General features: G+C 45.3%; 2 protein-coding genes across 3 annotated transcripts in view; one reads left to right on the top strand and one right to left on the bottom strand.

The window, feature by feature from the left end:
- Positions 1-13885, top strand: part of LOC149353695 (defensin-2-like) — a 77628-nt gene that overhangs the window by 2330 nt on the left and 61413 nt on the right. The gene's annotated exons all lie outside the window — the stretch shown is intronic.
- On the bottom strand, positions 273-3794 carry LOC149353696 (4 kDa defensin-like). The gene is made up of 4 exons (XM_089582741.1): positions 3620-3794; positions 2533-2598; positions 1106-1165; positions 273-746 (listed from the first exon to the last, which is right to left on the bottom strand). Exons 2-4 carry the CDS (start codon positions 2573-2575, stop codon positions 625-627), a joined length of 225 nt encoding a protein of 74 aa, XP_089438867.1. The 5' UTR covers positions 2576-2598; positions 3620-3794; the 3' UTR covers positions 273-624.

Here is a 13885-nt window from a genome sequence, read left to right on the forward strand (position 1 = left end):
TCACACCGTGAGCTTTAAAATAGGATACGAGCCACAAACGCGTTACATTCGCGTTCTACCTTTGAGCGAATTTATAGAACCTACCATGGAAGTCATTGACCCGTATGGTCATATTAACGGCCAGAATTCGACAAATGTGAAGAAAGGCGATGTCGACGTCCAACTCTGACATGTAACATGGCGTAGGTACCTTGCCCGTTCAGGATGAGCCGTGAAACAAAGGTAGGCGATCTGTATGGGCAATTCTACTCTATGTATGTCTGCAAGGAGTAAATGCTCAGGCTGCATGTGATGAATTAAGTTCCGAAATTATTAAGCTCAATGCCAAGAGAGCGCCAATGACATCTATCGTTAACAGCCTGCATCATTTCGGTTGCAGAAGGGGAGCTGCGGTTTTGGATGGGAAGGTGATCATTGCCCGGATTTTATTTTTTTTTCTACGTCTTCGGCGTAGTGCGCTGAGTTCTTCGAGCAAGAAAACACATAGCAGATCTACAGTTTATTGTGGATATTTATTAACAGCATCTTTGGTCACCTAATTCATAGCGACGAGGGTTCGCGTTGTCGCCAGCTGAGTCCCAAGTGTTAAACATTGACCTTGCGTCATGTGTACGCCGATGCTTATCAACGCACGCACGTGCAGGTCTGCTTCAACAGCCCGGCGCAGTACCCCGCCCGGCGGCGAATGCTGCGGCAGTGGCGATGACATGCGCGCTGGTTGAAAGGGCAGCCGAATCCCCAGCGACCTGAAAAAAGCGGTGAAGTTTGTAGCAAAACATGTAGACAAGGTGTTAGGGCTATTAAACAGTTCAGATGCAAAAAGGCCATTATACAAGGAAACGTCAATGTGCATTCATTTAAAACATCAAGAGTGAATGACCGCGCTGTGTTTTATCTCATTACTCATCTTCACTCTTTTGTGCACTTAGTTGTTGTCTGTTTGTCAGACAAGACAAACTATTTGTCTGTTTGTCGTCTGTTTGTCTTGTCAGAAATTTACAAAAAATTAACATTAGCAATGAAGGCGACTACTGCTAATGCCGTTTTCTGTATTGATATTTTTAATATTTCGTATTTTCGATGCGTGGTCTGAAAAAGCACTCACGGACTCTCACGTGGGCGACTTCAGCTTTGTCTTCTTCGAGCGAAGCTGTGACAAGAACTCCTGCAAGAATGCGATGAAACAGCACAGATTAGTATGCCTCCTAAAGTACGTAAGTGTTTCGAAAAATATTGAGTCTTCCTACAAGGTTGATTTAATTTCATTTAATTTCATTTATTTATTTTCCATAAAGGCCCGGTGAGGGACATTACATAAGGGGTGGGTACAATTTTCGTTGGCTGCAAGTGTTAACACGATGACAAATGAGCAAGAAGATTGTCAGCAAAGGTGGTCGCGAATCTTGGAAAGGATGACAAGTGCGATGAGATATGCGGGTTGGCGGGACGATGTAAGGCGCGCAGGAAAGTGAACTGTGGTAAAATTTGTAGAATAAGCAATATTTTCTCTAGCAGTTATTCTCCCTTAGAATTCCTTCAGAATACTTTTTTTCCGAGGACATGGTCAGAGTGTTTTTAAGAGGCATCAGTAAATGTTTCAAGAATTACGCAAGAGCGTTAGCACCTAAGAAAATTGATGGATAAATGTTCGACTCCCAGAGTTCGACGTCACGCATTTTAACACATGTGCTTTACAGAGGCATATCTCGGTGCAAGACTTATCTGCCAATCATATTTTTTCCAATCCACCAAAAATGTTTTGTTATTCGGGGCTCCGAAATTCGAGCACTGTGCAGAGCTCGGCAAAAATGTGGGCTTACTGACGAGAGCTAGATCATTCTGGTAGTCAGGAATAAGACATCAAAGAAAACCTCTAACACTTGTGCTGTCATCCTTATCGCAGGAGTCCCCACTCTCAAATCGAGAGCTTTTTTTCACAGCCAGACAATTCTATACAGAAGCGATTAAGAGCTCACAATTTTCGGGTGGCGCACATGCACATCGGTTCTGTGTTTGAAGATAAAGGCACAGTGCCGCTGAAGTTCTGTACACCTCTATCAGCCAAAATACGTTTCATTTACTTTCGTTCGGAAACGCTTGACAGATTCTATTTCGAACTATTCAATCTAGAATGCATAAAATCGGCTGACATGCTTCACTGTGCCAAGTTAGGAAATTCACTGACTTATTTGACTAAGTTAATGTTATGAAGAGGAGCAGGTATATCGAAAATAATCAGCAATACTCAAGAACGACGCTGCTCAGTGCTTGTCTGAATTGGCTGTCGCGTCCTAGAAAAAGCGATAACTATAAAAAATTGTATTATTTTCGGAGGCGTGATTATGGCCTTACGGTGTAAATGAAACTGCAATAGCTACTCTTTAGTCCACAAGCCCCAATATAGTGATTCAGTTTGGGTGATAGTTGATGAAGGGGGCTGAACTGACTTGTATGAATTTCCCCGGATGAGCAGAGAGATCACTCTGTCTGCTGGTTGTTTTATTGGCGCCCTTTCTAATCACGTGCACTCACCTGCAGCCAGGACAAAGATAAAGGCAAGGGCGAGCAGCTTCATCTTTCTTTTCTGGGTGAAGTTATCTGCAACAGATCGATAGCATTGCGAAATCTGCAAATGGAATCAAACGTATCACAATCGGTTCACAACAGAGCATCTGCGCTATCGATTGCTGCACTGTGATAGCTATAGTGAAGCTGCGCCTTCGTTCTCCGTTTCAGCCTCGCGTGAGGTGACTCGCCGGAGCTTTTGGATCAGATGGATTACTCCTACATTAAGTAGCAGGTGGAAGTAGCATTATCGATGCCACTTAGTGCACCAGTCCAGGTGAGCCGGCAATGGGCTATGTATACACCAGAGAAAGTATATCGTGAGGAATGAATTTAAAATTATGAGACAGATGTACTCTTTCGCCGTGTAGAAGCACTATCGCGCATAATTTGATATAAAAAGAAATTTGAGCGCAGCGATGGCCTAATGGTTTCTTCATCCGCCTCGCACTTTGGAAATGCGACTTTCCATCCCCAGTGTTGCCGGGTACCCAACGCTGATACAGTGGGCACAAGCTTTCCTTTTGGTCTGGTGCTCGGCTCTTCAAGGGTGAAAAGCGTGAGAAATGGCTCTTCGACTGCTCCTGAATTACACTGTGAAAACCAAAGCTGCAAGTGCTACACAAAAATTCCTGATCACCACCATCACCAGCACCATCAGTTTTGTCAAATTTCTCCTTAAAGCATAGGCGAAAGAAGGAGAGAGAGCCCCGCTGATACGGAGTTAAACATTCGTTACTTTCCTGGCGCTGTCATAAGACTCCCTAAACTTTATCGCAGCCTTTCATACCGAGTTACACATTCGTCACTTTCCTGACGTTCCAGTAAAACTCCCTCAACTTCTTAGGCGGTTTTCAACGTCGGTATGATCCAAAACACTTGCAGTCAAGAGATCGCATTTCTTGACAAAAATGTTCCACCTTTATTCTGCCGAATACTCGCTAATTCTAAAAATTCCATTTGTCTTTGGTGGTGTTTTATATATTTATTTTCACCTGCCTCGATAGAACAGCCGTCAATTAGCAATGGCACGCAGAAACAAGGCGGCACTTACTTTGTCAGGTAGACTGCTTGAAGCCAGTAGGTGCTCTGGCAGTTATTGTTCCCAAGTCCTTATATATCCCCGCGCCTATCTCGGAGCCACAGGGAAGCGAAATTTGAAGCGTCTTTTAACGCGGACTTTCCCATGCGCAACCTCCGCAGTGCACCCGGAGGAGGAGGTTTCGCCCTGGGACTGCAAAAAGGCAGAGTGCAATTCAAGCCCGAGCCCACTTCTCTGTAAGTGACGGCAGGACGCAATCAGTGACGCGCACGCTGGTCAGCTGGAGGAGGCAGCAGTGATTACACGAAAGAAAAATGCACGAGGAAAAAACCGCTTTGAAATTCCCATTCGCTGCATCTCAGAGCTCGTGGATTCTTGTGCAATGACGGTACTGAAGTATGAGGAGCATCATTAATACACGCATTCCATTAAACGGACATCAAATTTTTGCTCGCCCGTTTTCTCCTTTATAATCATGAGCAACACATTAGAATAAATGCAGCACAATGGGGTATTCGCCTAGGAACGCTAGAAATGTATAATTTAATTTTTCCTCCTATGCTGTTTCGGTTTCACTTTCAGCAACCGAACGATCTTCTGGAGTGTAAGGAGTATTTAGGTCACGTGAGGCGTAATGAAAACTGCACTGACCGCTGATACATCATTTGTTGTTGGGGGTTGCGAATGGATGCATGGAGGGTTGGATGGAATTATTTCTATATTTCTCTCAATAATCTGTGAAATTTCGAGCAACTATCTAGAACTGTTTCTTGTTCTTAAAAAAAGAGAAACAAATTTCATTGACTTCATGCTGCCCCAGTTTTGAATCCTCAACTTGCAACTTTACGTCCCTGTCCGGTTTTGAAGCCACCAATCTTCGCATCATTTCTTAGTAGCGTCTACAACTGGTTCCTTCACATTACCTTCGTATAGTGCGCGGACGTGCGCCGCATGCCCTAGCTTGCTGGCAACACATCAACGCCACAGCCGTTCCGGCACCGCGGTCGATTATGCTTTTCCAGACTGCATTCAAGGTACTTAATCCATCCTTCCCCACCACCACGCACAACCGGGCTTTTTTCATAAGCAACAAAGTAGAAAATCTTGTCAATAACAGGCAATCATTGCAAATCATTGCCTCTAAAGCAGAGTGATGGATTCACGAGCTACCTATTTTTTTAAGCATGAAATGCTTTTAGCCCCCGTTGTCGGCAGTGTGGTGACGTCACGCCGAGACCGAGAGCCATCATCCGGGCACTGAAATCCACTCATCCGGGCATTGAAATCCACTCATCCGGGCATTGAAATCCACTCATCCGGGCACTGAATTCCAGTCATCCGGGCACTGAATTCCAGTCATCCGGGCACTGAAATCCAGTCATCCGGGCACTGAAATCCACTCATCCGGGCACTGAAATCTACTCATCCGGGCACTGAATTCCAGTCATCCGGGCTCTGAAACGAGAACATCCGGGCACCGTACGAGACTTAACGAGATTTAACGAGACTCTGTAAGCCCTCCTACGCGACCGGCATGCAAGCGCCGGTTGGTCTCCAAAGGAGTCACAAAAAATAACTGCTGCCAGTGCCTTCTCAATGTTTATCAAGATATCAGTCGCTGTGCGTTTGATAATGCACGCAATTATAAGTTCCGATTTGTAATAACGCGTGCAAAAAGCACATAAATGCCACGATACACTTCGTTGTCATACGTGATCTCTTAGGGGCTTCGCGCATCGAAGCAAAACCGCGCAGGCGCACAGGGGCCCGGGGAGAAGCGCTGCGTTCAAAGGGCAAGGCATCGCGCCGAACGGGTGGTGGCGTTCCTCCCTTCCATTACGGTGCGGTTCGGGTGTCCACCGAGATGACAGAGAATTACTGCGCCATTTCCTTTCCTCAAAAAACCTTGCGTTCAAATGGCAAGGCATCGCGCTGAACGGCTGGTGGCGTTCCTCCCTTCCTGTACGATGCGGTTCGGGTGTCCACCGAGATGACATTAGGCCCGTAAACATTTCATGCTTACTCTACTCTCGGTTACGGGAGAGGCAGAGATTTTTTTTCTTTACCGCAGAAGCACCTGTTTGCCTGCTGTCATTTTTAAAACTGTGCCCTTATACCTCACGGGTAGGCAAGGCGCACATATCACAACGCTTTACTTCTTCAGTAAGAGAAAGCACTTGCTGTAACCCAGCGTCACATAAATATATGAAATTAGTACAATATTTTAGATTTCAGGCTAAGGTTGAAAAAAACATCTCCTTGGGAGAAACCACTCAAGCACATACTGTCGTTTAATAATGGCCTGCATTTATGTGACAGAAACGAAAGCTGAAGTGGCTGCACATACGGCTGATTGGATGTAGCCAAAATGAAAAAAAAATAAACCCAAGAAAACTCGAAGGGCGCGACACTTAGGTATACAGGACGGTGCTGAGTAGACATTTTTGTGTTTGCGACACAAAAAACACAAAGAAAATAGAGAGGACATACATACGAAAATGTGACATAACATGGTCTCTCATACGCGGTGCAGATATAGACCAGTTACTATTTTTGTCATGTTCGTCGCTGGGGTCTTAGCGCTGTTGCTTGCTGCTGCGTGGAGGAGGCAAGTGCTGCTGGAGGAGCGCACGAACATGATAATTTTCATGACCAAACATTTGTCATTGTCAATTTCAGACATTCATATTTGCTGGTTGTTAGTGAAATGAAACGATCACTGTATAGTGCACTGCTTATTGTTTATCAATAAATATAAGGCAGTTAAAACAATCCCTGTTGTTAATGGGGCTTTAAAAAGTGCGACTGCATCCGCATGTGCAAGGGTGTTTGCCGGATGAGCTAGCGTTTCGGTGAGTGCGGTGAAATTCGATGTGAAAGCGTTTGTGCAGTATTTTTTTTTGGCATTATGCTTATGGACTGTTAGATCTGGCCGGGAAATTCAGTGATGGAGCCCTTGCGCAGAATGTATTTTGACAGCCGTTGTATGGAATCTTACATCTGGCTAAAGCAAACTGTGATTGGTAATAATGCAGTTTGATAGACTTCGTTCCAGATAAGGCAAACGTGGAAACTGGCTCTCAGGCATACGCCATCTTTGTGGTCTCATTCTTATGTTCCCGTCATTTTTCACAGCAGGCCATATCTGATTGAGCTCTTGTGTGAGACAAAACGCGGTTTCTACTGCTGTTCCTGCCGGCTGCAATGACTCGGCCCCAGTTTTCTATCATCACCGCTTACCGCGCCGCCAGCCACCGGTGCTTATGTGTACAGATGGTTGGCTGCCGCGGTAAGCGGTGACTATGGACGATGTTCGCTCTGCTAAATCTGTCTACCGAAAGTGCATATATTTTCAGGGGGGGGGGGGGGGGGGGGAGGTTGCATGCAAAAATGAAAAAAGAAACGCTTGGAAGATGTTTTGGTTGATTGTTTGAGTGTGCTAGCCAACAAACGTTCCTTATATCGGTGATTAACACATTAAATTGCGTTATATCCGTGGTGGTGCACTTAGGTTCATTATATACATTGAGTTCCTTACAGCCGAGGTCCAGACACGAAAGTCATCAGGTGCCACAGTGTACAGATTTGTTATACCTGAGGTAATGCTCGAAAGTTCGTCATATCCGAAGTCGCATGCTTATTTTCGGTATATCAGAGGTTAACACGATAAATATCGTTACATCTGAGGGAGCATACTTAGGTTAATTATATTCGAGGTATTACACGCAGATCGCATTGGTGCTATACTAAGTTCGTTCGTGCATAGCAAGGTGGGCAGATTGCCACCTGCCCACCGTGGTTTGTGGGCGACTACAACTGGCTACTGACAAACGGCCATCGCTGTTTCCCTTTATACTGATCACTTAAATTCTAACTCTTTAATAACAGGACCCAACCCATACCGCTTCCCCACAACAAGCAGAGCGTTAAAAGAACTCTTCGGGCTTGCAAAGTATTCGCTACACAATTACCCGATCACCTTGCCATAGTCGTGGCGCTGCGCTGCGGAGTCACTCGACGTTACCAGCACTAGGCTTGCGGTGAATGTAAAAAACGCCTTAAAAGAGATGCTTTCTGCGCGTGTCACAATGAGATATCCGTCTGGCATGCGCATACATAAGAGATTCGGCCGCCAGTCTCCTTGTAAACGAATCTCACTCAGGGTGGTCACCTACGATGTTTATAGGTGCTCGGGTTGTTCGAGAAACAAGGGTAAACGATAGAAATATCTGTCGTTTACAGAATTATATTGCTTAGGTTCGTTATATCGGAGGCTATAGTGAACGTAACACCTCCGCCGTAATAGACGAGGGTGGCGCTGGGGAACAGTCTCATGTTTATGTTACACAACACTCTCAAAAACAGAATATTCGACACGCGTAGCCGTGGCTCGGCTGGTAGCGCAGCGGACGCGAAATTCGAAGGCCGTGGGCTCGGGTCCCACTGGCGTCATGTTGTTTTTCTCCTGCGTTGTAATCACTCATCTTAGAGTGATAAAACAATTATGTTATTAATCTCGTCTTGATCTACGCCACAAATTAAAAAAACATCCCCTATGCTCCTTGGTTTCGCTCGGCCCCTGGTTTCGCTCGGTCCTTCATGTAATATGCGAAAGTTCGTTATATCTGCAGCTAATACACCTCACTAAAGTTCCTTTTATCCGAGGTGCCATACTAAGCTTCGTTATATCCGAGCTTAACAAGGAAACATTGTTATATCCTAGACCACATAGCAAAGTTCGTTATATCCGAGGCAGCACACTAAGATCGTATATATAGTATCCTTAGTTTACTGTGCGCCTTCTTCGAAATGAGAGAACTGAACAGTGTCTTCGAAATGAAAAAAAAACAAACAAACAAGAACATGATTTCGGAGCCGCGTGATTTCTGGATGGCAAAATAAACCCTCGAACGCCTCGAGCTTAAGCGTAGCACCCTAGACAAGGTGGAGGAAAGCGGACACGACGAGCGCACACTACCGATGCTTTTATTGATAAGCCAGCGCTGACTGCCTTCTTCCTTCGTTTTCGCGTTGCGTATCGCGGTGAATTGGTAGGTAATAACGCACGAAGAGGACCAACTATTTGTCTTAACGCCCGAGAAGTAGAGATATAGTTCTACCCCCATGTTTGAGAGCGGTTCTTGAGCACCGGAGCTTGTGAGGGATGTCTTTTGACCGTTTTTACGATGCAGCTTAGCTTACATAAAAAGCGACAGCAGTGTAATTTTTTAATAAAATACTTACTGTTAGTTGAAAGCCGCAACACGCAAGTCTCGGAATAGTGACAGAAGAAGAGGCTGTTCAACTAATCCACGATACCAGTTGAAAATTTACACGCCCACAGAGGAAGCTAGTTGTCATGCGATCATAAATGGCATATGCGTGCTGAAAATAGCCCTCTACATTCCTTGTGAAAATAGAGCTGCCTTTAGGACACATGGAGAACTGAAACTTTCGTCAAATGACTGAAAAACTATGTAGATGAAAAGAAAGATAATATCAAAGGCTCAGACAATGTGAAAGCGAGGAAAAGTAGGGGAGAATGTACAAAAATTAATGGTGAGCTTGCAGTCAAAGAAAACGTTCAACCTTTGTACTTCTTCCAGGAGATTACACAGGGTGACATCAATAAAAGAACTGACATCATTAATCACAGCTCTGTGCCCAACTAACAGAAATAGCACCTGAGCATGCGAGATTTTGGAAAGGGAGCAGAACACAACACGTGACGTACACCACTCTCTTCTCTGATCGATGATAATAAGTGGGCGGTATCACGTCATAATAACACCTAATAGACTTCATGTGGGCAAAATTCTTTTCAGTCTCAGTTTTTAGTGCTCAGCAGCGCGTAAGTAGCGAAAACATTGCAGCAAGCATTAACTCAGTATCTGCAAGAGATGGAGCTCTCTAGAACTGAGTGCCCGTAAAAAAAGATCTCGTTTTGCTTTTCACGTTTCATTTGTCTTGTTCTGTGTCTGTCTTGACGCTCAGAGTCCTTAGTTATCACACGATAGTTTTTTTCTTCTTTCATGCAACAGCTGTCCACATGGCTTAGTCATGTGTCAGCCAGTAAGAACGAAAAAGACAGCAGGAAGCGGTTCAGTTTTGTCGAGTGGAATAATTTATTAGACGCTTATATTTTATTCATGTTTTTTTCGCATGAATTTCGTACTAAATAGTTGATACGAGGAATTTTCTACTACGAAGTCGACGGGTAGGAGCCGAAACAAGAGATGAGTGGACGGAAACCGGAAGCCAAATTTCTTGCCTTCATCCTTAGTGCACTTTTATTTGTGTTTATTGTTTTTCTGCTGATCCATCCATTCTCTACCGCCAACGCCATTCTTGGGCACGGTCCTGCGTAGAACACTGTTCTACACACAAAGAGAATACATTGCGCACGAATCAAACTGTGCGATACACAGGTACACTTGCGAAGTGGCTCCGTAAAATAAGTATAAAAAAAGACGTCGTCAGGGCTCTGCAAGAGGCACAGTACGTTCAAAATGCCAGAATAGGGGGAACAAGGGAAACAGCAAGATGGATTTTTAAAAATGCACACAGAGTGCACTTTTGGGGCTTTAACTGAACCCACCAAAAAGAGGCATTAGAAGTGCACAGCACGATGCCTAGCGATGGGCACCGTGCACATAGATACGAACAAAACAACACCCAATTCAAGTAAAGAATCTGAAAAAAAAAGCGATGGTGGAAGAAAAAGGGGGGTCGGGGGTGGGCAAGGGGGTTAGTACCGCAAAACTGACATTCAAGTCTACATTCATGTACTGCTGTAATTTGGGATTCGCTGGCGAATCGTTTGTTCTCTGGAACACAATGAACTTTCTTCTTATAAGCTAAAAACGATATATGCGACCCGGTGCATTCGCGAACACTCTAGTGCAGAACATCGTGTATTATAGGAAAAATATGAGATACCCCAGCTGAAATCAAGAAGTGCAAATGGAGACTGGCAGGACTAGTGAAGCACTGGACTAGATACGACCGATGGTCTGTTAGGATAACAGTGACCAATACCGCTCATATCTGACATGCTACTAATGCGCCATAAAACTTCAGAATAGCAGAAAAATGCAGGAGACTAACTATTTCTTTGAGGAATGCTTTGTCTACGCCCTGCACATGCAGCCCTTTTAAGAACCGCATCATCCTAGGGTGAAAAAAGGGACGCTCCGCCTTTAAGGCATGACTTGTTTCCTACTTTCATTCTGAACTAGTGCCTCCTTCGGATTAAACACACTCATTAGAAGGCATTAGTGGGTATACCAGACTATGTGGTACACAAAAATACACACAAGGTCTCTCTTTAACCTAGAACGAACGTGCCTCGGGGCAGCGTGTCTGAATCGCAATGGGGAGAATCTCTGTTTCGATTCCCAGCAAATTATCCCAATATTCTCTTCAGCACGCGGAATTTACTTTACAATCTTACATGTCGTAATAATATTTGAGTCTTGCTAAGACCTCGTAATCACAATTTAACTCAAGCTTTAACCTTTTTCATTCCACAACTCAACGTGTGATGTCACCACCTCTCAACCCATCTGGATTTTCTTGACACGCCAAAGACAACAACTACGGCAGCTCCTCCGCTGAACGGCAGTGCAACGCTTTCGTGTAAAATCGTTTGCCTGTTTATTGCTTTACAGTCATAAACGCCCGGTGGTTGCTGGATAGCACTGCTATATTTAACAGTCCGCGCACTCCGCTGCTACTTTTGCGACGCCAGTATCGTAACGCCTACAGACGCTTCGCTCTCCGCATTCTGTTACTACCATTGCGTTGGGGGGCCTGCTCACAAGCTTGTCTGCGCTTACGTCCATGTTGCTCTGGTTGACGTTATACAGCCCGTACTTGATAGATTTCAACTGCAGTACCTCTACCAGCTTTCGCTGCGCTACTAGTGCCGATAAAAGCGCGAGGGGGCGACGACGTAGTTGGGGAGGGCGAAATGCGTGACAGCATGCATCGGTATTCCTGCGCCGAAGTGTACAAAATGAGTCATGGCTGCAAAAGTGCCAACATGGCTTGGTAAGACAGCGGGACCAAATCGAATTAGCGCATATGAGAACATTTAATACATGGATTCTATCCAAAAGTGCTGCTGAAAGGAAAAAATAAGATGACATTTTTTTCTGGAACATTTGCGGTTAAAAGGCTGTGAAAAAAGTGATGCTTTTTCTGCCTCTTAATGATGGCAATCATCGGCACAGATATACAAAGGCAAAACTCGAAAAAATTTATCTGATGACTTCTACCGCCTTCGAACGGAGCTGCAATCAGAAGGCGGGCCTAGGGTCCGCTGCAAAAGTTCATATACCGGAATTAAACCAAGATGTCTAGAGGTATTGTTGTGTTCTACGGGCGCTCCTTTAACGCTCATATATCCTCCAGTAGCCAAGCTCTTTCTATGTGAGCTTGCACAGTAATGTGCAAACTCTTATTTTTGTCGTTGCCTTTCGGAGCACGTCCAAACAAGGTCAAAATTTCTGCAAAGGGCACAGAGCAAACCACCTTTCAGTTTTCTGTTCCTGGCAATTACTGACGTTCCTGGCGATTCACAGCGCCTACGTCGAGTAGTACATCAGTTTCCCATCCCCGCGGACGCTCAGAGAGACATATCAAGTTCTGGCAGTCGGTCTGGCTCCGGTCCAACGTCTGGCCGCATGCATATTCTTGCAATCGCTGGGCACGGGAAGATCGCGGCGTTGGGTTTTCCGACCCAGGAAGGCGGTTGGAGGAGGTCGTGTGCTAGGCGATCTCTTAAAAACGTCAGCGGCACTCAGCTGTCCCTGGTTCAGACACCAGACACTAGGGCAGAAAAATTCTGTTTCTGCGGGGCCAAAATCAGTGCAAGTATGCGTGGTACAACTCAAAACATAATTTGGTATTTTTCCATCTATGTAACAGACAGCAATAGGGCTTGCCTGGACTATTGTTTTAAACTAATAGTACAGCGTTTTTCCTTGTTTTGTTTTATATAGAATCAATAGAGAACAATACGTGAATATAATTTGGTGTTGCACTTGCCATACTATTACTATAAGGGTGAAATGGAGCGCAGATGCCGCTTATGAGCAAAACACTATCTCTATGCTTTTTATTTTAGTTTATATGAACTAAATAGCAGTATTTCTGTTCCGACTAAAACCGGCGCGCAAGCAGGGCATAGCGTTCTTCCCTGTTCGGGTGTGTCCAGTATCACGTATGAAACCAGCCCGGTTGTGCATGGAGGTGGGTAACGATAGAATGATTGCCTTGAATCCGGTGCGGGAAAATGTAATTGACCGCGGTACCACAGTGCCCGTTCACAAGGTGGCGCTAGCGGCCACGTCCGCGTAGTGTGCATTGAACGCGAAGACAATGTGAACGAATCTGCACTAGACACTCCTAAGAAACGATTGGAAGGAAGATTGAATTGGGTGGTGTAAAGCTACAAGTGCGAGTTTCAACACTGGGGCAGAGTGAATTCAATATAATTTGTTCTCTTTTTTAAGAAGAAGACATATTTTATGATAGTAGCGTGGAGAAATATCAAAATAATTCCGATTTTGATGTCCATTGCTATCACTCCGTCCGTCCGTCCGTCCGTCCGTCCGTCCGTGCATCCATCCATCCATCCATCCATCCATCCATCCATCCATCCATCCATCCATCCATCCATCCATCCATCCATCCATCCATCCATCCATCCATCCATCCATCCATCCATCCATCCATCCGTCCATCCATCCGTCCATCCATCCATCCGTCCATCCGTCCATCCGTCCATCCGTCCGTCCATCCGTCCATCCGTCCGTCCATCCGTCCGTCCATCCATCCATCCATCCATCCATCCATCCATCCATCCATCCATCCATCCATCCATCCATCCATCCATCCATCCATCCATCCATCCATCCATCCATCCATCCATCCATCCATCCATCCATCCATCCATCCATCCATCCATCCATCCATCCATCCATCCATCCATCCATAATAGAGTGGCGAGCGTGAGCCGGTTAGGCAATGACTAGTGGCTCGACCGATTGGTTGATTGCGCAGAGCATACCTTGTCACCCTCAAACCCGACGTGTACGCTGTCCTAGTACAATTAGCACACCTGTGTCCTCAGCAATATCCAGTCAGGGAAACTTTCCACTGGGGATGGCCTAGTAGACCTCAGCGCATGAACCCGAGAAATATGTATGTTGAAATTATTCGGCTACCTTTGTGAGGAAAGAGGGCCCGTCTGTCATGGAAGCTGAGAGACGA

The sequence above is a fragment of the Amblyomma mixtum genome, chromosome 3, assembly GCF_055824585.1.
Source record: "Amblyomma mixtum isolate Tamu chromosome 3, ASM5582458v1, whole genome shotgun sequence".
NCBI lineage: Eukaryota > Metazoa > Arthropoda > Arachnida > Ixodida > Ixodidae > Amblyomma > Amblyomma mixtum.